General features: G+C 42.5%; 1 protein-coding gene across 3 annotated transcripts; it reads right to left on the bottom strand.

The window, feature by feature from the left end:
- Positions 1–1545: 1545 nt before the first annotated feature.
- Positions 1546–20304, bottom strand: LOC109889587 (fatty acyl-CoA reductase 1-like). 3 transcript variants are annotated; one of them, XM_020481132.2, is made up of 12 exons: positions 20051–20304; positions 14601–14819; positions 13646–13821; positions 13226–13405; positions 11920–12097; positions 11763–11807; positions 11467–11594; positions 11296–11363; positions 10285–10456; positions 6111–6240; positions 5388–5515; positions 1546–4121 (listed from the first exon to the last, which is right to left on the bottom strand). In XM_020481132.2, exons 2-12 carry the CDS (start codon positions 14787–14789, stop codon positions 3959–3961), a joined length of 1557 nt encoding a protein of 518 aa, XP_020336721.1. In that variant the 5' UTR covers positions 14790–14819; positions 20051–20304; the 3' UTR covers positions 1546–3958. The 3 variants fall into 3 exon arrangements, with proteins under 3 accessions (XP_020336721.1, XP_020336722.1, XP_020336723.1); XM_020481133.2 differs by lacking the exon at positions 10285–10456 and adding an exon at positions 9840–10011 and having other exon boundaries at positions 3083–4121; XM_020481134.2 differs by lacking the exon at positions 20051–20304 and adding an exon at positions 14951–15054 and having other exon boundaries at positions 3083–4121.
- Between the last annotated feature and the right edge of the window lie 4675 nt (positions 20305–24979).

Here is a 24979-nt window from a genome sequence, read left to right as displayed (position 1 = left end):
TCTCAATTTAAAAAACGTTCCCTACCCCAGGTCGCAGGAACTATCACAGGAAATAAAGAGAAAGGAACACCGATATTTATTGGCGGGACATGAACAGGCTTACGTTTCTAATTGGAAGCCTGTTCATGTCCTGTCAATAAACATCCAATGATTTATGCAGAAACAGAGTGCACTTTTTGAAGTGTCCTGAGGTAAGGAATGTTTTGGGGATTTGGGTCCCTCTGTTTGAGCACCTGATTTTGTTTCAAGCTGGGCTGAAGCGCATTTGGGTACGCTTTCTTTCCATTGTTTCAATTTACTTTACTTCACACAATTCATTGTCAAGGCCAATTTATAGAAGTGGAAAAGATGCCACATGTAGTTCAAAACAGTAGGGGTCTTCTCCACGAACAGAAGACAACAGTTTAGTTGAAGCAGACTATGTTAGGAAAGGCTAAATGGCCAATCATAAAACACAACATATTCTGATGCCATGATCACACAAAGAAATACACCATTTGCCTCAATACAAAGAATTGAAGTTCAAATGCAATATTGATTTTGAACTTCTATCCCCTAGTGGAAAATTCTATGAATAACTTAAATACATTGGCAGCCTTATTGGTGGCAAAAGCATGGTGTTAGCAATGCCAGGGTCATGTGTTCAAGTCCAACCATAAGAAAATTATTTAAGTCACTAAATTACATATTCCTCTAGGGCAGGTATAATTCAGTCAGCTACTGTAGCTAAGTACAGTAAATAATCGACTCTGTTCTAGTCCTGTGCAGTATCAACTCTTTTGCACATAAAACAAAACCTCCCCTGTGCAATGATATCATAGCGGAATCTCTTGGGTCAAATGTCTAGGCGACAACGGTAAACCAAGGAATTGGCACAGCCAGAAGGCTCCAGTTGGAAGTCCTGGTGAACCTGATATTAGGGGACCAAACCCTGGCTGGCAGTGTTAAAACTTAAATCCATCATCTGAACAGAGTCAGAGAAACATGACAAAATGTCTGGTATGCTAAGTGGTGAGGGAGATCTGTTAAGCATGAAAAGATTCTGATCAGATGTCTATATAAAGCTAAGCTTTATCTCTCTAGCTCAGGGATGGGCAACTCCTGACCCGCCCCCCCATGGTAAAACGTGGAGAATAAAAAATAAAAAATGCATTTCTCGCCACACCCCATGGCAAAATGTGTATAATTGCAAGAAATTAGTAGAATTAACATTTCTCTCCGCTGTTGAGGGGGCAGAAAACCAAAATTCACTTAGGGCCGGCTGACTGCATGTGTGGGTAAGAAGACTGTCACTGTGGCTCCTCATGATAAGTTCAGATTTTGATGTGGCCCCCACCCCATCAAAGTTGCCCATCCCTGCTGATTGTACCTGGTATTTAAACCGAAGGCATTACTGGAATGCTCAAGCAGTATTACCAGCTCTTCTCTACCAAGGAGTGATCATTGGAGTGAGAAAAATCTTGTACGATCAAAGCCATGTTAATGGGGAGTTATTTTTTCAACCCAACAACATAAAATACTGAGCTTCAAGAACAAAACTTCCCGCACAGAGGATTTAACAGTTTATTCCTTCTTTTTGGTTTACAAACAAAAGGCACCCATTGATTATTATTTTTACATTTACAGTGGCAATTACTTTAAAACCCTCAAACTGTAGAGCGCATCCTCGGGAGACTTCAGTGAGGGTCATGGCAAACAAATTGGTTTATAGGACAGTTCTTTCTGCAAGACTACATTGTAAAATAAGAGGGAAAAGGACAACAAAATACAAAGATTTGGCAGGCAGACAAAAGGCAAGAGGAATATGTTAAATCATGTCAGTCCAGATGGGCATTGTGATATGCTGTAAAACCAGAACGAATGTAAAATGTTAGAGATGTGCAATATAAAGACCATTAGAATGACCCAGTAACATGGATCCCTAACAATATGAAGTAGTAGAGGGTCTGCTCCACTCTCTTACTTCACCACAAGCACGGCAAGTTCATAAACCCCGAATTTGCTGTTCCATTGCTTAACAATACTACAGTACGAATAGCAAAGCCACATAGCAGAAATAAACAACTGTTACACACTAAATTCTTCAAATCCAACACCACAAGGAAAAAGGGACGACAAAAGCAAGGATACCATTCAACATGTGCTGCTCAAAACAGTTATTACAATGGACATGACAACTTGTTCATCGATATTCAAATACAAGCCACTACAGTAAACTTAATTTGGATTCAGGAATCATAGGTAGCTTTTTAGTGAGCTGTGCAATGAGTCAAGCTGTGTTAACTACATTCAGAAACATTGTACACTTAAAAAGAACTGACAACAGTTTCCAACATGATGCAATAAATCAGATGTAAAAATGGTATACAGCAGCTGAAGTAGGTTCAGTTCGATTAGTTTCCTCAAGCTTTTTTCTTTAGTAAATAAAAAGCCATGAAACATTTTAATAGCATAAAAATACTTTGTAAGTCAGATTTGAAGTCGACCTAAATAGAGTTTTGTAGGTATAAGTAACTATATGGCAAATGGACACATACAATGTACAACCACAAAGTGCGCTGTCAGTCTGACATCTTAGACAATATGTACAAGAAAACATTTTTTTTAAAAGGGAGAGGTACAAACATTTAAAAATGTCCCATGTGCACAACCAACCCAGGCCAACATTGGATAAAGACCACCTTTGAGAGTTATAACAAGACAAAGATAAAAGGAGTTTAGGGTTGGAAGAGGAGAGTTCTCTCCCATGCATGGAGTATCCCAAACTAGAAAACAGGCAAAACGTGACGCAAAGCCGTAATCAAAGCTTGAATTCCAGGCAGTAAAATGCCCATGACATTGTGCAACATGGGAAAAGACTTAAATAGATCAGCACAGCTTTGCCTAAAAGCTGTTCTCAGTAAAAACCAATGTAAAGAACAGCAGTCGACCCCAACATCAAGTCCTCTGAGCAGTTGCCTGTTCTGAGCTACATGAGATGAGGTATTTGGGTCAGAAATCATAAGCAGACAGTCCAGTCAGAAATGGCTTAAATGCAACATAGGGAGAAAAAATAAATAAAAAGCGAGCTCTGCAAGGACAGCTGATGCAAGATAATCAAAACCTTTTAGGCACAGTAAAAAAATGCCATCTCATTACCATCTAACTTGTGCTTGATCATGTCATTGGGAATTAGTCATTGCCACCAGCAAGCATAGAGCACATGGGTGCCTTCATCCCTATTCAAGCAAGAAAATCTAAACCGTTAGTCAAAGCCACCGCCTGACCACCCTGGGGCAGTCAGCAAAGCAGAGCTCAATGACCATGACAACCAACCGAGAAAAATCGATGACAATTCTGTCTGACCATCACTGTGCAAGGGGAGCATCACAGGACCTGGGGTCTGGTTGGATTCATGCTTACTACATCACAGTTGAATGCAGTACTACCTCACCCACCAGGGAACACACTGCAGAGGGAAGGGGACACATCACATACAGTAGGATGAATGGTATGTCAGACCTTTAAAAGGATACTTTGGGATTTTTTGGCAATGAAGCCCTTTATCTACTTCCCCAGAGTCAGATGAACTCATGGATACAAATGTATAAGTCTCTGCATCCAGGATGAAGGAAGTAAGCGGTAGTTTCACCAGCCAACCCTAACTAGCGTTAGCGCAATGACAAAGTGTATGGCATCTACTCGCGTTGCTAGCAGTTACCAGCCTTCCAGTCAACACTAGTTATCAACTTCCTTCAAACTGCAAGTAGAGACATAAAAAAAATGATATCCACAAGTTCATCTGACTCTAGGGAAGTAGATAAAGGGCGTCATTGCCAAAATCCTGAAGGCTCCCTTTGATGTGACTGAAAATAGTCCCAGGGTTTGAAGAGCATTGTCCAATGCATAGCTGTCCGCAGGCGGGCCGGGCAGGAGGGAGAGAGGGTGGATAGGTTCAGGGTGAACACGCCACGTGGCCTCAGTATTTCATGGTGCTGGACGCTCGGAAGTAGGACAGGAACTTGAAGCAGAGGCTGACGACAAAGTACCAGATGTTTCTGCCCATCTGGGACCGCGCGATGAACACTCGCCAGATGAACACGACCAGGACCGTGTTGAACGTATAGCGGATGTTCCTCAACCTGAACACAAAATGTTTTATTTTTATTATGAAGGAGGTAACTGAAGAAATACAATGACATGTCCTGGGTAGCTTGCATGTGAACATGCATTCACGGAAGGAATAGGACATTTAAGTAGAACTTTACCCATTGAATATTGTGAGCAACAAGCACTTTTAGAAGAACAGAGGATACCAGGGAAATATTTTGCTGGTGATCCAGAAAAGCAGAAAGATATGTGCTAGTAATGCATGGTTTTAGGGTCATGAAATATTCCGTGGCTGAAGGCTGGGTGTTTGGCGGTCGGGTTGAATAAAGAGAAAAACACCCCCCCCAAAAATAATCCATAAATGTACAATTATAGCACCATTTTTAAATCTATAGGCTACATCGAGGTTCTGCTTTTATTCTTTGGCGCTTTTGGGAATGGGCAGAAAACGTTAACGTCGATTCACTGAGGCAAAAAGTACAATGTTTAACACAGTAAGAGAAAAGCTGCAAAATGGAAAGTTGAAAATAAGGAGAAGGGGCGCTAGAAAAGTAATGTTTGGGAAAGATTTGGTGAAGTGGTAAAAGAGGATGAAGGCAGCGCCTATGTTGCGTGTGATGATTGAGAGGCGATATACAAATTCCACAGTAACTAGACCGGGACTTAAAATAGGCCTATGGCATGTCAAGGGAACTGTATTCAGATGGGTAAAATGGATACTGACAGTAGGTCTATAACCTCTCAACTCCTGCAGAATAAAATACACGTCCAAGTCTAACTAAAATCTTATCAGAAACACGTTGGGTCGGTTTCACAGCTTTCTATTTCCTTACAACCTTACAACATTTTGCACAGAAAATACTTATAGTAAATTGCCTTTTCTCCCCGGTGCAAGTCTTTGTTCCGTGAAAGAAGCAGAGATGACAGAAAACTTGACCAATGTCAACTAGATTGAAGCATTCATTCTAGAATTTATGACATCCTGGTGAGCAAGGGTTCATTTAGTCTTCACGGGCAACAGATGACATAAGAAAACCTGCATGTATCTATACTGAACAAAAACAAATGCAACATGTAAAGTGTTGGTCTTTAACACAGTCAGGCAGTTGAGGATAGGTTATTACCCTTTGTGGGCTGGTGAACAAACCACTAACCCTCGGCAACAAAGGCGTGTGCATCAAAGAATGAAAAATAACATGAAGTCAATGCCATTACAATTAAATAAGATCACTTGGGAATTGTCAATAAAGAGGATAGTTGTGTTACGTAACATGTGCAGGTAGAGACATTACTCTTACTTGTTGAGGTGTTTGCGTGCGGCTGGCAGACCTGACTCAGCCTCGTTCAGGACATACTTCTTTGTACCCATGCAGTAGTTCTCCATGTACTCTGCCCAGTTGAGTTGTCGCACGTCAAAGTTGAACATCTGGACAAACAAATAAAAGGCGATTCATACTGTAAGGATGGACATTGAGCAAGTTTTGTTGAACCAAGGAAGATTTGACACAAAAAGTACAACTTCAAGTGTTACACTTGCTGTGTTGGACCAACATACTCGGTGGACAGTTTATTAGGTACACCCATCCAGTACAGGGTCAGACACAGGCACCATTCTCAGTAAACTCTAGAAACCACGCTCAGTCACCTAGGTCCCTCATTTTGTCCCATTCTAACAGTAACAAAATGCCTCGATACCGGTCTTCCTGCTTTATATAGTAGTAAGTGACTCAAACATTGTCGTGAACGGATTGGTGTACCTAACAAACTGTCCACTGAGTGTACATCCACTGTACATTTCAGCCAGGCCCTGACTATCCAACACAATGACTCCATTTAAAACCAAGCTGAATTATTCAATTGTGCTCGTACTACAAATGCAAACATACTCCATTCGTTCAATAGCATTTCTGTGTCTGCCACACTACAAGTGTGTGTGTGTGTGTGTGTCCTACCCATGCATGTATGTGTGGGTCCTACAAGTATGTGTGCGCCAGTGACTGGCGGGTGGGCGTAAAGCGTACCCGCTTGTCATCAGTGCCCATCTGATTCATCAGCATGGTGACGTTGTCCGTGTTCCACACCCACGAGTGACTGGTGAAGTACTCCAGCACCATCATGGCCTTGTGCAGTCGGGTGATGGTCTTCATCATCCTGCCGTGGAGTGGTGGTCGCCATGGCAACAGAGAAGAGACAGGTATTAAGGAGGTAGAAGGGGAGATGGCACAGAGCTGACAGCACAGTGCCGTATTTTACCCTTAAGGGCACTGAGCTTTAATATCCAACTGCTGGAAAGTAACCCCAGCCAACTGGATTCGGATTATGACGTGGAGAGGGACAGACCAGGGGGATTGAGGTCTGTTAAGCAGACAAGATGGAACAATGGATGAGAATGACCTATTCAAAGTATTTTTGTACAGGGTAAAAGTGCCCTCTAAGCCAATTCATTACCAAAGTAAAGATTAGGGTATTTCAACGCTATAGATGAAACGTAGATTTGCAATCATCTGACCCTTGCACACTTCACAGCTTTAAAATAAAGAACTGTATAAATCCAGCACAATCTAGAATAGAAAAATAGAACACCGGTAAGAGTAAGCATACGAGTATTATAAGCTCATTTACACTAACTCATACCCGTCTCCATTGGGTTGAGTATTGTTAGGTTGACACATACAGCGCATTCAGAAACTATTCAGATCGTGGACATTTTCCTAATTTTGTTACAAGCCTCATTATAAAATGTAATAAAATACATTTTTGATCCTCAATCTATACAACACCACCCCATAAGGACAAAGTGAAAATAATATTTTATACATTTATCAAATGTATACCAAATATAACACAGAAATACCTTATTGCATAAATATTCAGATCCTTTGCTATGAGACTCGAAATTGAGCTCAGGTGCATCCTGTTTCCATTGATCATCCTTGAGATGTTTCTACAACTTGGAGTCCATCCGTGGTAAATTCAATTGATTGGACATGATTTGAAAAAAGGCACACCTGTCTATACAAGGTCCCACAGTTGACAGTGCATGTCAGAGCAAAAACCAAGCCATTAGGTTGAAGGAATTGTTTGTAGAGCTCCGAGACAGGATTGTGTCGAAGCACAGATCTGGGAAAGGGTACCAATAACTCTGCAGCATTGAAGGTCCCCAAGAACACAGTGGACTCCGTTCATTCTTTAAAAAAAATGGAAGTTTGGCACCACCAAGATACTTCCTAGAACTGTCCGCCCGGACAAACTGAGCAATTGTGGGAGAAGGGCCTTGGTCAGGGAGGTGACCAAGAACCCGATGGTCACTGACAGAGCTCCAGAGTTCCTCTGTGGAGATGGGTTGTCCTTCTGGAAGGTTCTCCCATCTCTGCAAGTGGACTCCTTGAGATGTTTCTACAACTTGATTGGATGATCAATGGAAACAGGATGCACTCTCAAGGACAGAGCCTGGACTTGAACCTGATCGAACATCTCTGGAGAGACCTGAAAATAGCTGTGCAGCGACACTCCCCATCCACCCTGACAGAGCTTGAGAGGATCTGTAGAGAAGAATGGGAGAAACTCTACAAATACAGGCGTGCCAAGGTTGTAGCGTCCTACCGTGCTTCTACACCTGCATTACTTGCTGTTTGAGGTTTTAGGGCGAGTTTCTGTACAGCACTTTGTGACATCAGCTGATGTATGGGCTTTATAAATAAATTTGATTGATTCCCAAGAAAGCTCGAAGTTGTAACAGCCGTCAAAGGGGCTTCAACAAAGTACTGAATACTTATGTAAATCTGATCGGCTATGTTTTTTTATACATTAGCAACATTTTCTAAACTTGATTTTGCTTTGTCATTAGGGGGTAGTGTGGAGACCGAAGACACATTCAAAAAAATCCATTATAGAATAAGGCTGTAACGTAACAATCTCAAGGGGTCTGAATACTTACCGAATGTACTGCATGTTGAACACAATGTAAATGGAGGGCTTGTCCAATCTTTGAGGGCACCTGAGCATGTCTGACTGCCAGTAGCTTAAGGTTTTAAAACGTGCACCAATTACATTGTCGTCATTAGGAAAACATGTACTAATTGTAGTTGAAAGTTTCATGAACAAACTGGTTTGAGGATTAATGGCCATGCCAAATTGCATCAAAAGCAACCATGCTTGTAATCAGAGCTCAGATTCCCCCTCCATGATACATTGTGTTCCAAGAGGAAGGTGACAAAACATGCATGGTGGACCATTTAGAAAATCAGGTATTAGTTTTTCAGTGGGTGAGACACCCATCTATTCACTTCACCCATAGAAAGTGTTGAATTCTAATCCAAATGCATTTCAGCCAACCAAAAATGTTAAATTTTCACTAATTGAGATGTGTTACCAGAAGTTTATTATTGCTGAAATGTTTCTGCTTTACAGTAAACTTGTGAGGATCAATAATGTCTATCAGGTAACAAAAACTTGATTTAGACTGAACCGTGGTCTGGATGCATAATGAAACGCATAAAAAAAGGTAGGGTTTATGAGTAGGCCCACTCAACTCACTGATACATTTTAATTCAATATGCCATTGGCTTCTGAGCGTATCAATTTCTGCCAGTGCATTCCATTCTGCCCACAATGTGCTTCATGAAGCCCAGGAATAGGACCACCAGGAATAGAAGTGTTGATGGGCCAATTAATAAAGGACAACTAGTTCACTGGTTCCTCTCATTTGGAGAGATTATTGAAGAGTAGAGAACAAGAATGAGGACCGATCAATCCCAGGTCACTTCAGAAGACCTAATGCTAGGGTTCCCAAACTTTATGGCCTGTGACCCAATTTTGATTGTATATATTTTTTCTCTATCTGCAACCCCACCATGTAAAAAAAAAGTGTGATGTAATCAAAGGCTAATGTTAACTTTTTTAAATGTATTTTATTTATTGGGGCTATGACAGTTATTTCAAAACCGGTCTGACAGATACTTTTCAAAGTATGGTTTGAAGGGACTGAAATGCATCGGGAAGTTCAGAAGATAAATTAGGCAATAATTTTGTATGATAATCTGTGTTGAAAAGAACATTAATAATGCCCTCTACCCCCAGTCTGACTTCGTGCCTTGTCCACTCTTATAATGAGTAATGCACGACTTGTGGGCATTGGAGAGGGTAACAGAAGACACATACGTGTTCCCGGGAGTCTTATCTTTCAGTGATGGGTCATTATTTTGTAGCTTAAATCTTTCAAGAGAGACGCAGATTTGTAAGAAGAAAATAGAACCGCTCTGTTTATTACAACCGCATCTAGCGGTCAGTAAACTCAGGTTCCACAAACCAAGCACGATTGTTTTTTATTTCAGAGTCTCTCACACAACCCCTAATTTGGGAAAACACCGGACTTAACGGCACGGCTCAGAAAAACTAAAAATGGCGACAAAAATAAAAAAGGGAGGTAATTCCACAATCATTTTTAAAAAATGACTTCCAAAGCCAAATAGTTCCAACTGCATCAAAAAAGTACAAATGCAGTAACAGGCAGAAAGGTCAAACAAAAAGGGCAACAAAATAAAATAACTCAAACATTATTGCAGCATGCTTTGGACAGGAACCCATGCTTGTCATGACGACACAGAAGCCTGTCAGCAGCCAGCCGAGTCCACGAAGTCGAGCAAACAGCCAGGCGTTGCTTCCTCCCCACCCACCATGCCACACAACCAACACCCAGTGGTGGAGGGGAGAGGGGGTTGAGAGGGCACGGGCACTGTAGTAGACCTTACCGGGGCTTCTGACCCGTGGCCCTGAGATACACGTCATACAGCAGGGCGGGTAGAGTGTGACTCACTGTGGTCCAGTACTGATTGGTAAAGGGGTTGGACCGCAGGTTAACATTGGGGCGCCTGAAAGCCTGCTCTAAGGGGTTGGTCTTGAAGGTCATGTTTATACAGTACTCTGCAGAGAGAATATGACATCACAGGAGGGAGGAGCCCTTTAACAAGGACATTCAATGCCAGGACATGGTCGAGGTAACACCGAGAGGGGTAAGAGTGCAGAACCCAGCCCTAATGGTATATGGGTGGCTTATGCACCCTTACCCCCATGACACCGGACAGAAGCATCACGTCACAGGTACAGTACACATTGGGCTACACTGAGCGAGAACGCGTAGGGGGGGGGGGGGGGGGGGGGGGGGAGATGGGTGTGACCGAGCGGGGCGTCATTTACCTGGGCTCTCTTCCTGTCATCCTGAGGCAGAGATCATAAAGGAAGGCTGGTGCCTTGTGGCTTACAGCGATCCAGTACTGATTGATAAGGTGATTGGTTGTGAGATTTACATTGGGCCGTCTGAAGGCCTGCTCGAGGGGGTTCCTCTTGAAAGTGGATATTACATGGTACTCTAGGAGAAAAGGTTCAACAGGGTGAATTGTTGGCACAACTCATTTCTCCAAAGTAGAAAGAAAAAGCTAAGCGGCAAGCATACAACAAAGCAGCAACAAAGCCAGATCTTTGGTTTAGACAATATATCTTTGAAGTGCTTTTGAACCATTATTATTATTTAACCGTACAAGTTATTGCAGGAGTCTGGGGAGATTACGTAACACCACAAATCTAGACTTCAAAGTAAGCCTAATGAATGTAGAAAAGCAATGTTACAAAAAAACAAAAGTGATTTCACCTGAAATATTTAAGCAGCACCACAATCTACGGTAAATGAGTAGCAAATATCGACCAAATATATTTGACATTTACTACAAACACACCAGGTTAGCATCTTAAAAGGGAACTATACAAAATGGCACTATGAAAATACCATCCATCTTTAGTCCACTAAACAAATACTGGATTTATGACTGATACACTTTCATTCAAGCATATGAGTCATGTTATAGTTTCACCCATTTCCTTTAAACCTGGCACAATGTTGATCTTTCTCAGATGCCTAGTATTCATTTTTAAAATGTAACATCTGAATGCTAGCCAAGTCAGTTAAGAAAACTCTTATTTGCAATGAGGGCTTACCTAGAATATGTACAGTAAACACTAATCCAGGGAGTTTAATACCCCAAAGAGTGTGTGAGTAAACCAAAACCTGCTCACACTCACTACAGTTATAAGAGTGGGTGTGCCCTCAGAAGCAAAACTGATAATCATAATTTATCATTCTGCTTTGTTAGACCATCTGAGTACAAATATCCAAATATACTCCGGGTGTAAGATAAGGAAAGCGGTTCATACCAACTTCACCCCAGTGGAACGGGTTGATGCCACCTGTCGTGCAATTGTACACCAATATGCTCTTAGGCCTGTGGACACAAAAAGGGACAAAATAGAAACGGGAAGGAATATTTGCATTTCATAATCATATCATTCATCCAGCTCCAGTGTGTGTGTGTGCGCACGACTGACCTGGTGTGTCTCTGGGAGCCAGAGTACCAGGCGGCAGCCAGTGTGGTATTGATGACCACATCCACAGGCACCAGGTCAGCCACTGCGTTGTTGGATGCCCTCATGGTGCGCAGGATCCCCTTTCCTGCCTATATTGGGCAGAGAAGTGTCCGGTTCATTACTAGGTCATCGGAAAGTGCTTTCTCAGGTTATAATGAGTAGCCACAATGTTGACGTGGTCATGATCGCGGTCCGATCTCTGATCATTTTATATAAGAGAAGAGAACTCGGCACACTTTCTTTTCTCCATTACTTACTGCAATGAATATTCCACTAGGTCCATTGAAATTATCAATCCAGCCCTAAGAAGAGTGAAAACATGTTATCACCAGTAGTATACAGAGTAAATTACTACAGTCAGTTACAGTAGCTCCCGTTTAAAAGACAGCCTGCTCAGTACATGAGAACACTCACTGGGAAGGGCTCTTTCCAACTGGCCCCTACTATAGAGGGCCTGATGATGGCCACGTTGAGGTTTCCACACTCCTGCTGGACCAGGTACTCAGCCATGGCCTTGGTGTAGGTGTACGTGTTGGGCCTTTTTCCAATCAGCCCTGGGGTCATCGCTGAGACCAGTTTCTCATCCATCCACCTAACCAACATGAAAACACAATGAAGTCAGGGTTTTTTCTGGATAAAAATTGAGCTTAGATGGTGGGTGTGGCCATGAGAGTGGCCAATGGTGCAGTCACTGAAGAACAATTTCAGAGGCCCTCCTGTTGGCCAGTGTCAAAAATGTTGCCGTTTTAAAGCAATTTCCTGCAGTTCCACACATTTTGCCATGGCTTATGCTATCTGAGTGACTCAAACATAAAATCAATGGAGGTCCAATTTCATGACACAAATTCTCCCGAATGCATGTTTTGAATTTTAGTTTCTCCCTGACTGCCTAACTTTTATTTTGGTGATTTTTAGTTATCAAAGATGATTATTTAAAAAAAAGACATGTCCATTATCTTTTCTACATACTTTATCTGGATTTAGTCATTTAAAGTTCATTTTACACTGAATTGTAAAAAAAAAATAATGACAGCAAAAACTTAAATAAAAGAATTCTGCATTGCTTTGTAGAAGAAAACCTGGAAGATCCACACAAAAGGTCAGTTATATTGCAATTTTCTGACAATGACCAAACACATATTTCAGAGATTAACTGTCCCACCCACATAAATCTCTGAAGAGATTCTGACATGCCTTTCACAATACTTAAGGGTGGAAACATTACAACAGAACAATAACTTTTACACAACTGGTGACCGTTTTGTCCATGGGTTACATATTGGGTCACCTTCAAGAGAAGTCAGAAGTCCCACCTAACATTTTGAGTAAAGCAAATGTCCTTATTAAATAGTTTACAAATGAGTGCCGTGCCTTTCAATCAGTAACCAAACTGCATTAAGTTTAAAATCAGAGACACTCCCTGTGTTGGTACGAAGTTTCAGTCCATGAAGCGGCATTGAGGAACCCTTGAGAAATTCCAAGCTTATGCATTAGTCAAACATGCCTATCTGTAAATTACTATAATCTCTTGGTATATAGTATTACTGACAGTCATCTTAATAATACCGTTATTGAAAATGAGAATTTGTTCTTAAATGACTCGCCTAGTAAAATAAAAATAATAAATGGCTTCCGTTTCTACCAATCTGCAAATAACTTCAAGGTAACAAGTCCGCAATGGGAAGGGTTATGAAAAACAAGTCACATTTCTTGGACTCACTCCAGGCTGTCGATGAGCTTCTTGTAGTCAACAGGAGGTGGATAAACCACTTCCTCAATGAGCGTCCGGTCACAGTTGGCATAGGCTGTGGACACGTGAAGAAACACCTCCAAGTGCTTCATTCTGTGGGCCAGAGCCACCATCTTCTGGGTGGCTAGAACATTCAGCTGCATAGCATCTCTGAGAAGGAAGAAAAATGTCACATAAGACATGAAAAATATTAAAAACCAATGGGCAGGTACACAAGAAGGGTTAGAAATACTTCTAGAATGATAACCTACACTTTAAGTACTAAAAGGAAGCGAGTCATTTCTCTGCAGGTGAAGCAAGTGACAAGATCTCCCTGTAGAAAAATCTGAGCTTGCAGAATTGTCCAGCAAAGCTCTGGGGAGTAGAATTAGGAGAGAAACAATGGCTCACTTGAGAGGCTCGTTGAATCGGATGGTTGCAGCACAGTGGAAGACTACGTTGATGCAGTCAGCAAGCGTTTCCTGGTCCTCTGTGCTCAGGTCCAGCTCTGGCAGGGTGAGGTCACTGTTAACAGCCACTATCTTTTCAGCAAAGTCTGGCTGCTCATCTCGTACCCTGTCAAAAAGCTGAAATACAAACAGCTGCAACAGTTGGCAAAAAAATGTAATACTCAAATCATGCTACTTTCACTGCCAATAAGAGGATCAAAATTAACATACTCAATGTGTTTAATGACAGCAATGTGTTGGAGTGATGCGTTTTGGTTTGAAAGCACTCCAAGAAAGCAATCCCTTTAGTTAATACTACATCACTGGGATCAAGCTCCCCGCCATCCGGGCGGGGTACGGTGAAGGCCCGGAAAATCGTTTAAGACGTCAACCACCCACAACTTAGACTGTTCTCTCCGCTTCCGCATGCCGTGCGGTACCAGTGCATCAAGTCTTCTATTCCCCTTCCAGAAGACTGATAAATAGCTAACAAAATGGCTGCATGGATTGAGTTGACCTTTATGTTTTATTCTTTGCACTCACACACTGATACTTCAATACACACACGCCGTTATTTTCTCATGAACATAATATGCACATACATTTACACTGACTACACAAACATACCCACTCACATAGCCGATGTCACCTTGCCCCTATACATATCCAACTACCACTCCAGTATCCCAGCACATTGTAAATATGGTCCTGGAACTGACCATGTATATAGTATGCTTATTTACTTTATCATGTTGTTCTCATTCATTTTTCTTCCAACTTGTTATTTTCAGTGTTACTGCATTGTTGAGATTTAGATCTCCAGTAACAAACGGTCAAGAACGTATGATCCATCACCCCACAGACATCCCCTTTTGGCTTGCCCCATTAGACCTTTATCCTTCTCCAGCTCTGCTCACCTTGCAGTTGATCATGTCAGCGATGCGGGCCTGGGGAGCGTGCCCTGCTTTGTGCCGGACCAGAACATACGCGGCTTTGATTCCAGGGCAAGACCGCAGCAGCTTCTCCAGCAGGACCTTTCCCATGAAGCCTGTCACCCCCGTGATAAGCACATTCTTCCCCTTATAGTATTCCGGAATGGTCACCATTTTGTCAGGTGTGCTCCAACCCTCCTCAACCTATGGAAGATTTACATCATAGTTAGTGTAGTACCTACCGACTAGTGGGACAGAATTTCACCAGTAACACCGACCCCAGTTGAGACAAAAACTCCTCTTTCTATCTACAAAATGCACCCATAATCACATACAGTATGTTGGTTCCTGCATCTTACTCAGCCTCGCCACCGTTGTAAGTAACTCTTATCCAGTCTTATCCACACAGGCATTAAGATGAGCGACGGGCTCAAGAGCTTTACTTAAAGGTTAACTCTCAACTCCAATATCAGCCTTTGCCTAACCCCTTCAAAAAACATTGGGTGGGGGGGGATTGCTCACAAGAATTCATTTTGGGGGTGGGTAAACGTTGTTGTACCTGATCAACACTTTCTCACTAAAGCATACGCTCTAATAAAATTGTGCATGGCGAGCAAATATGTCTGCACCATTAGCTCAAAGTAGTAAGACGCCCGAGTTCCTGACATTATTGCCAATTGCGATGTAAATTTGAATCCCCCATGGAGCACAATAAAATAAAAATACAAATTAAAATCACATTTATTGCTGTGTTGGAGGAGGAAAAAGTGCAATAATGATGATTAGGGGCTCAATTTAACCCAACCCTTACTGCAGTATTTACACAGTAGCTCTTTTTCAATGCTCAAATTAACTCACTGGTCTTGGGTACTGTATAAAAACCCACAACTACTACCAGGGCGACCACTCACTTTTCAGAATTAGAAGTGTGTGTGTGTGGTGTGTGCACGGGATGAATATATTGTAAGGCAAATAAAGATTTCTAATCCCACATGCAGATCTCACAACCATTGAGCCAACTGTTTCAGCAGACTACGCCACCAATCAGTCATAGCAGATGGGGAAACAATACAATGAGTTTTATTTCACCTTTATTTAACCAGGTAGGCAAGTTGAGAACAAGTTCTCATTTACAATTGCGACCTGGCCAAGATAAAGCAAAGCAGTTCAACACATACTCCATGTGTAACTCTGTGTAGTTGTAAAACAAACATACAGTCAATAATACAGTACAAACAAGTCTATATACGATGTGAGCAAATGAGGTGAGATAAGAGAGGTAAAGGCAAAAAAAAGGCCATGGTGGCAAAGTAAATACAATATAGCAAGTAAAACACTGGAATGGTAGATTTGCAGTGGAAGAATGTGCAAAGTAAAAATAATGGGGTGCAAAGGAGCAAAATAAATAAAATAAATACAGTAGGGAAAGAGGTAGTTGTTTGGGCTAAATTATAGGTGGGTGATGTACAGGTGCAGCAATCTGTGAGCTGCTCTGACAGTTGGTGCTTAAAGCTAGTGAGGGAGATAAGTGTTTCCAGTTTCAGAGATTTTTGTAGTTCGTTCCAGTCATTGGCAGCAGAGAACTGGAAGGAGAGGCAGCCAAAGAAAGAATTGGTTTTGGGGGTGACTAGAGAGATATACCTGCTGGAGCGTGTGCTACAGGTGGGTGATGCTATGGTGACCAGCGAGCTGAGATAAGGGGGACTTTACCTAGCAGGGTCTTGTAGATGACATGGAGCCAGTGGGTTTGGCGACGAGTATGAAGCGAGGGCCAGCCAACGAGAGAGTACAGGTTGCAATGGTGGGTAGTATATGGGGCTTTGGTGACAAAACAGATTACACTGTGATAGACTGCATCCAAATTGCTGAGTAGGGTATTGGAGGCTATTTTGTAAATGATATCGCCGAAGTCGGGGATTGGTAGGATGGTCAGTTTTACAAGGGTATGTTTGGCAGCATGAGTGAAAGATGCTTTGTTGCAAAATAGGAAGCCAATTCTAGATTTAACTTTGGATTGGAGATGTTTGATGTGAGTCTGGAAGGAGAGTTTACAGTCTAACCAGACACCTAGGTATTTGTAGTTGTCCACGTATTCTAAGTCAGAGCCGCCCAGAGTATGTTGGACAGGCGAGCAGGTGCAGGCAGCGATCGGTTGAAGAGCATGCATTTAGTTTTACTTGTATTTAAGAGCAATTGGAGGCCACGGAAGGAGAATTGTATGTCATTTTGACATGAACACCATGGTCATTTATTTCTTGTTATGAATGTAGCTACAAATATAAAAACGTACAATCCTCATTGCCTAAATGTATTTGTTTCCTTCTTTAAAAAAAGCACAGGTGTATGAAACTAAGCAAAAACATTTAAATTGGTCATATGCTCAATAATGCCTTTTGAATTTTGTGTACCGTCAGTAGTCTAGTCAAGGAAGCATCATGCTAAATATATTTGCACACTACTCAGCAAGACCATTACCAAATAAGGTGCGCTGTCACCTGCGTTTATAGTAAGCCTTGAGTTGGTGGCACCCAGCACATCTAGATGGGAGTGTATTTCATACTGAACCCCTCCCTTGAGATGACGTAGAGGCAACCTCTCAAAGTGCCTCTAGTCTACATCGGGATTTCAATGGTAAAGTTGAACAACAAACAGCTAGATTTACTACTAAAAAGACCCAAATATATCACTTTAGCAATAAAAAGTCAAAATGAAGACCAGAATTTACGTGTTTTACTATAACACCTGGTTTACGGTTAAAACTTTATTTTCTCATGAAAGTTGCTTCTCATTCACACAATCTACTGAAAGGTCTAGAGAGCAGAGTTGAGCACTCCTGGCAAAGATCCAGTAAAGTCAATTGAAATTTTCTCTACACAACATCAAATTGCATCACTAATATCCGGTTAACCAGATATGAGCCTGACTTAAAGATGCACTATGCGGAAGTCACACTGCCGTTTCCTGGTTGCTAGAATTCTAGTAGTTTGCCTACATTCAGTTTGTGACAAAACAAGCAGTCATTGTGTAGAGAATGATTGTATTGTCGAAACTGCTGAGAGATATATTTTCCATAACCAAAAATATTGTATATTCAGTTGTTTGAAGCATGTGTACAAAACCAAAAGGAAGACACGCAAAAACTAAACTTCAGAACAGGAAGCATAGAAATCTCGCACATACGTCAATGTGGTCAGGTCGCCTAAAAAGTTACATAGTGCATCTTTAAGAGTTTAAATACGCCCATTTTTCTTTTTTACCAGTCTTATCTCTGAGTGATAGTGGCCGGGTGGATGGCATGCTACTGTTGATACATCACGCTATTCAGACAGATAACTGGTTAATGATTGACACAGAAGATAATGTTATATCTTATTCAAAACAGATATCACCCACCAAGATCATTAAACACGTAACACTCAAACCTCGCACTAAAACACTTCTGTCCAACAGTGAGTAAGTATGGTTACATGCACACAATTTGATTATTGTGGATAGTTAGATTAATATAATAGTTTGATGAAAACGTTTACATGCTTTGTAAGAATAACGATTACCCTAATAATCCCATTTACATCTAAATAAATGTTTCACCACAGCGACCATGTTATTTTTGGGAAGCATATTTGATTCCGAGTTCAGACAGAAACAGTGTTCCACCGTCAGTGCCAGAGGCATCCCTCGAGTTCGTCTGCACACTTAAACCAATTTGTTTGCATACGGGTACTGTACAGCACTGATCAGAGCGCCATTTTTACGTGCAGGATAGGTTCTCTCAGGTCAATGTGGCAGAGCAGATTGGTTATATGCAGTAAATAACAGCCTGTGTCAAGTCTGTGACAGCTGTGAGCTTATCAAACAGAGACAGTGTCTCTGCCCAAGCGGCAAGGCAGTTGTGGCATGCAGTGCCATCTTCCCTCACATTATATATAGGCCTACTGTATGTGTGTGTGCTTATTATAAACCAAATAAACTACTTGATAACAGGTGTCACAAAGGAACTTCAACTGTAGAGTAAGGACATAAAAAGCCATCAAGAAATCCCTGGTGACTGTTGTGCAACAACTGTATTCACTAAAGCACCACCATGGAAAAACCTTATACCTATTTTTGGAGGAATGGAGGTAAAAGGTAATCTTGCTTATCAGGTGGGTATGAGAGCTGTGCCAAGGAGACTCTGGCGCGTCACTAAAAACACTGAGACAGAGTGCTGCTGCTACAGAATCATTAAAACGTTTTGGACCCCTGGAGAGAATGTTCTATTTCACTTGGGACAACTGACCAAGACAGCCTTTACACCTGTAGATCCAGCTTCTACTCTGCAGTCCTCATTAGGGGACCGAGATTGGCAATCCTCCTCTTTGGCCAACCTAGGAAAACGATCACCAGCCAAGAATAACACACAACCTAACATCACTTGGGTCTCACCGTACAGCACTGTAAACTACACAGTGCATTCACATTGATCAAGTCTCTACTGCTGTAAAAGCAAGTGATCCCAGATACCACATATCCTGTTGGAATAACTGATTAAAACACATGCATGTCCCTGGAGTTGGCACTTGAATGCTGTAGTAAATATTTTGAGAGATGTGAAAACAACAAATCGCAAAAGGTAAAGTATGAAGTAAGACCCCCCTCTGCAAAGATCAGAGAACGCTGTTGACAAGGCCACCTCAGCAGTGATTCAAAATCAGAGCAGGTGATGTTGGCCTAGTATAGACCAGCAGCTATACCTGTCCAAATATTAGAGAAGGGGTGGGGTGGCTATAATTTTGGCTAACACTCACGTCAATGAGTGAAAGGAATATATGTCAAATGGCATAAATGGAAAAAGGCTGGAGATCTTGTTACCCCGATTAAAGTCAGACAACTTACTTGTGGCTTAAATTATATGGCTAAAATAAATCCTGTGTCACGCCAAATGAATTTAGAAAGAAAGCTATTGTCGTACAAGGTGATAATGATTTTAAGCTTGAACACCACAGCCCACAAGTCAATTAGCGAAACTTGCTCAAGAAGACACTGGCAGCGACTTGTGGCCGTGTCACCCCACACAGCAAGAACACTAACTAGCCAACCAGCCAGCTAACTAACTAACTAACCGTTAGCTAGTATGTCAACTTCTTTGGTGTGGTGGTGAGCAATTCCCATTAGTTAGCTAATGACTGACAGCAAAAACAGCACTACCAAAACAAGAAAATGCAAACACTTTCTGAAAAGGATTGACCTCAATGAGTCTTAACACAAACCTACAACACTTTCTGGAAATAATTTAGCTAGCTAACGTTAGCCAGCTACCCCTCCCTTATGCGCATCTCTTCCGTGGCATGCTGTCGCACGTCGTTAACGAACGATAGCCATTCCCAGTCATCTTTGAACATTTAGCGCTAAATATAATGCAACCAGAGAAAATAGCATGTGAAAGACGGATATACCTGAAATCTGGACGAGGCTGAGTTGTCTTGCGTTAAAACAGAGGTATCTTCCGGATACAAGAGTAGCTACAGCTCCACAATTACTCTATTTCTGCGGACTGTGAGCACAGGAAACGTGACGGCTGACGGTCGGGCTGGCTTCCCAGGTTCTAGCTCAACTATACGAATGAATGCCAAGTTAAAACCCGCCCAAAAGGCCTGAAACCTGAGAACACTGCAATTCGGGGCGTTCCTTACACAGTGTGCAGGACCGGACTAAGAAATAATAGGCCCCTGGAGCTTCGTTTTTAATTTTTTTCCTACCCCTCCGCCCAGCATAAATTATAATAATTAAAAAAATTACGTAATTATTAATTTACTATTTTTGTTACTTAGGCACCATATGGGCTTGGGTCAAGCTCCTGACTCACACAACTGACCACTGTCATGTATTTACTATAACGTTTTTTATATATATTTTAAATTAATAAGTTACCCAATCAAGGCAGCCCCCCAGTGACCCATATCAGCCCCCTACCTCCTCTCCTCCCCTCATCTGATGATTAGCAGAATGGCAGCAGCTGGCTGTATACGCTCATTGAGAGAGGGCTCCTGGGTCTTCCCGTGGTTGGCGGTTACAGTGAAAAACAGATATACTACATATATACTGTATATATAATATATAAATATGCATAAAGTACATGAACTCAGCAAAAAAAGCAACGTCCTCTCACCGTCAACTGCGTTTAGTTTCAGCAAACTTAACATGTGTAAATATTTGTATGAACATAAGATTCAACAACTGAGACATAAACTGAACAAGTTTCACAGACATATGACGAACAGAAATGGAATAATGTGTCCCTGAACAAAGGGGGGATCAAAATCAAATGTAACAGTCAGTATCTGGTGTGGCCACCAGCTGCATTAAGTACTGCAGTGCATCTCCTCCTCATGGACTGCACCAGATTTGCCAGTTCTTGCTGTGAGATGTTACCCCACTCTTCCACCAAGGCACCTGCAAGTTCCCGGACGTGCTCAATGGGAAATGGCCCTAGCCCTCACCCTCCGATCCAACAGGTCCCGGACGTGCTCAATGGGATTGAGATCCGGGCTCTTCGCTGGCCATGGCAAAACACTGACATTCCTGTCTTGCAGAAAACCAGGCACAGAACAAGCAGTATGTCTGGTTGCATTGTCATGCTGGAAGGTCATGTCAGGATAAGCCTGCAGGAAGTATACCACATGAGGGTGGAGGATGTCTTCCCTGTAACGCAAAGCATTGAGATTGCCTGCAACGGAAACAAGCTCAGTCCGATGATGTTGTGACACACCACCCCAAACAATGTCGTACCCTCCACCTCCAAATTGATCCCGCTCCAGAGAACAGGCCTCGGTGTAACGCTCATTACTTCGACAATAAACGCGAATCCGACCATCACCCCTGGTGAGACAAAACTGTGACTCGTCAGTGAAGAGCACTTTTTGCCAGTCCTGTCTTGTCCAGCGACAGTGGGTTTGTGGCCATAGGCGACATTGTTGCCGGTGATGTCTGGTGAGGACCTGCCTTACAACAGGCCTACAAGCCCTCAGTCCAGCCTCTCTCAGCCTATTGCGGACAGTCTGAGCACTGATGGAGGGATTGTGCGTTCCTGGTGTAACTCGGGCAGTTGTTGTTGCCATCCTGTACCCGTCCCGCAGGTGTGATATTTGGATGTACCGATCCTGTGCAGGTGTTATTACACGTGGTCTGCCACTGCGAGGACGATCAGCTGTCCGTCCTGTCTCCCTGTCTTAGGCGTCTCACAGTATGGACATTGCAATGTATTGCACTGGCCACATCTGCAGTCCTTGTGCCTCTTTGCTGCATGCCTAAGGCACGTTCACACAGATGAGCGACCCTGAGCATCTTTCTTTTGGTGTTTTTCAGAGTCAGTAGAAAGGCTTCTTTAGTGTACTAGATTTTCATAACTGTGACCTTAATTGCCTAATGTCTGTAAGCTGTTAGTGTCTTATCAAATTTATTTATATAGCCCTTCGTACAACAGCTGATATCTCAAAGTGCTGTACAGAAACCCAGCCTAAAACCCCAAACAGCAAGCAATGCAGGTGTAGAAGCACGGTGGCTAGGAAAAACTCCCTAGAAAGGCCAAAACCTAGGAAGAAACCTAGAGAGGAACCAGGCTATGTGGGGTGGGCCAGTCCTCTTCTGTACCCGGCTGTGTCGGGTGGAGATTATAGCAGAACATGGCCAAGATGTTCAAATGTTCATAAATGACCAGCATGGTCAAATAATAATAATCACAGGCAGAACAGTTGAAACTGGAGCAGCAGCAGGGCCAGGTGGAGTCATCAAGCCAGGTAGTCCTGAGGCATGGTCCTAGGGCTCAGGTCCTCCGAGAGAGGGAAATAAAGAAAGAGAGAAAGAGAGAATTAGAGAGAGATTACTTACATTCACACAGGACACCGGATAGGACAGGAGAAGTACTCCAGATATAACAAACTGACCCTGGCCCCCCGACACATAAACTACTGCAGCATAAATACTGGAGGCTGAGACAGGAGGGGTCAGGAGACACTGTGGGACCATCCGATGATTTATTCATTTATCATTTATTTTACCAGGTAAGTTAAATGAGAACACAGTCTCATTTGCACCAACGACCTGGGGAATAGGGGAGAGGAGGGGGATTAATGAGCCAATTGTAAACTGGGGACTATTAGGTGACCGTGATGGTTTGAGGGCCAGATTGGGAATTTAGCCAGGACACCAGGGTTAACACCCCTACTCTTACGTTAAGTGCTATGGGATCTTTAATGACCGCAGAGAGTCAGGACACCCTTTTAACATCCCATCCGAAAGTCGGCACCCTACACAGGGCAGTGTCCCCAATCACTGCCCGGGGGCATTGGGATATGTTTTAGACCAGAGGAAAGAGTGCCTCCTACTGGACCTCCAACACCACTTCCAGCAGCATCTGGTCTCCCATCCAGGAACTACCCTGCTTAGCTTCAGAAGCAAGCCAGCAGTGGTATGCAGGGTGGTATGCTGGTATGCTGATGATACCTCCAGACAGGGCCAAACAGGAAGGATATAACCCCACCCACTTTGCCCAAGCATAGCCCCCACACCACTAGAGGGATATCTTCAACCACCAACTTACCATCCTGAGACAAGGCCGAGTATAGCCCACAAAGATGGCACAACCCAGGGGGGCCGCCAACCCAGACAGGAAGATCACATAAGTGACTCAACCCACTCAAGTGACGCACCCCTCCTAGGGACGGCATGAAAGAGCACCAGTAAGCCAGTGACTCAGCCCCTGTAGTAGGGTTAGAGGCAGAGAATCCCAGTGGAAAGAGGGGAATAGGCCAGGCAGAGACAGCAAGGGCGGTTCGTTGCTCCAGAGCCTTGTAGGGAGGCTAGAAGCCAGTGTAGGGAGGCTAGCACTGGAGTAATATGATCCATTTTTTGGGTTCTAGTCAGGATTCTAGCAGTCTTATTTAGCACTAACTGAAGTTTATTTAGTGCTTTATCCGGGTAGCCGGAAAGTAGAGCATTGCAGTATTCTAACCTAGAAGTAACAAAAGCATGGATTAATTTTTCTGCATAATTTTTGGACAGAAAGTTTCTAATTTTTGCAATGTTACGTAGATGGAAAAAAGATGTCCTTGAAACAGTCTTGATATGTTCGTCAAAAGAGAGATCAGGGTCCAGAGTAATGCCGAGGTCCTTCACAGTTTGAGACGACTGTACAACTATTAAGATTAACTGTCAGATTCAACAGAAGATCTCTTTGTTTCTTGGGACCTAGAACAAGCATCTCTGTTTTGTCCGAGTTTAAAAGTGGAAAGTTTGCAGCCATCCACTTCCTTATGTCTGAAACACAGGCTTCTAGCGAGGGCAATTTTGGGGCTTCACCATGTTTCATTGAAATGTACAGCTATGTGTCATCCGCATAGCAGTGCAAGTTAACATTATGTTTTCGAATGACATCCCCAAGAGGTAAAATATATAGTGAAAACAATAGTGGTCCTAAAACGGAACTTTGAGGAACACTGAAATTTACAGTTTATTTATCAGAGGACAACCCATTCACAGAGACAAACTGATATCTTTCCGATAGATAAGATCTAAACCAGGCCAGAACTTGTCCATGCAGACCAATTTGGGTTTCCAATCTCTCCAAAAGAATGTGGTGATCGATGGTATCAAAAGCAGCACTAAGGTCTGATTAGGAGCACAAGGAGCACAAGGACAGATGCAGAGCCTCGGTCTGATGCCATTAAAAGGTCATTTACCACCTTCACAAGTGCAGCTTCATTTACCACCTTCACAAGTGCAGTCTCAGTGCTCTGATGGGGTCTAAAACAAGACTGAAGCATTTTGTATACATTGTTTGTCTTCAGGAAGGCAGTGAGTTGCTGCGCAACAGCCTTTTCTAACATTTTTGAGAGAAATGGAAGATTCAATATAGACTTTATTACTGCCACTTTTAGTGAGTTTGGTACACATCCGGTGGATAAAGAGCCGCTTATTATGTTCAACATAGGAGGGCCAAGCACAGGAAGCAGCTCTTTCAGTAGTTTAGTTGGAATAGGGTCCAGTATGCAGCTTGAAGTTTTAGAGGCCATGATTATTTTCATCATTGTGTCAAGAGATATAGTACTAAAACACTTGAGTGTCTCTCTTGATCCTAGGTCCTGGCAGAGTTGTGCAGACTCAGGACAACTGAGCTTTGAAGGAATACGCAGATTTAAAGAGGAGTCTGTCATTTGCTTTCTAATAATCATGATCTTTTCGTCAAAGAAGTTCATGAATTTATTACTGCTGAAGTGAAAGCCATCCTCTTTTGGGAAATGCTGCTTTTTTGTTAGCTTTGAGACAGTATCAAAAAGGAATTTCGGATTGTTCTTATTTTCCTCAATGAAGTTGGAAAAATAGGATGA

This window comes from Oncorhynchus kisutch, linkage group LG4 (genome assembly GCF_002021735.2).
Source record: "Oncorhynchus kisutch isolate 150728-3 linkage group LG4, Okis_V2, whole genome shotgun sequence".
Lineage (NCBI taxonomy): Eukaryota > Metazoa > Chordata > Actinopteri > Salmoniformes > Salmonidae > Oncorhynchus > Oncorhynchus kisutch.
This window is presented reverse-complemented; position numbering and strand designations above follow the sequence as displayed.

Coding starts and splice junctions, on each gene's coding strand:
- LOC109889587 (XM_020481132.2), bottom strand. CDS start 14,789: ATGGTGACCATTCCGGAATACTATAAGGGGAAGAATGTGCTTATCACG. Junction 11,808..11,919: donor GTTGGAAAGAGCCCTTCCCA/GTGAGTGTTCTC, acceptor CACTCTTCTTAG/GGCTGGATTGATAATTTCAA. Junction 11,595..11,762: donor CTAGTGGAATATTCATTGCA/GTAAGTAATGGA, acceptor TGCCCAATATAG/GCAGGAAAGGGGATCCTGCG.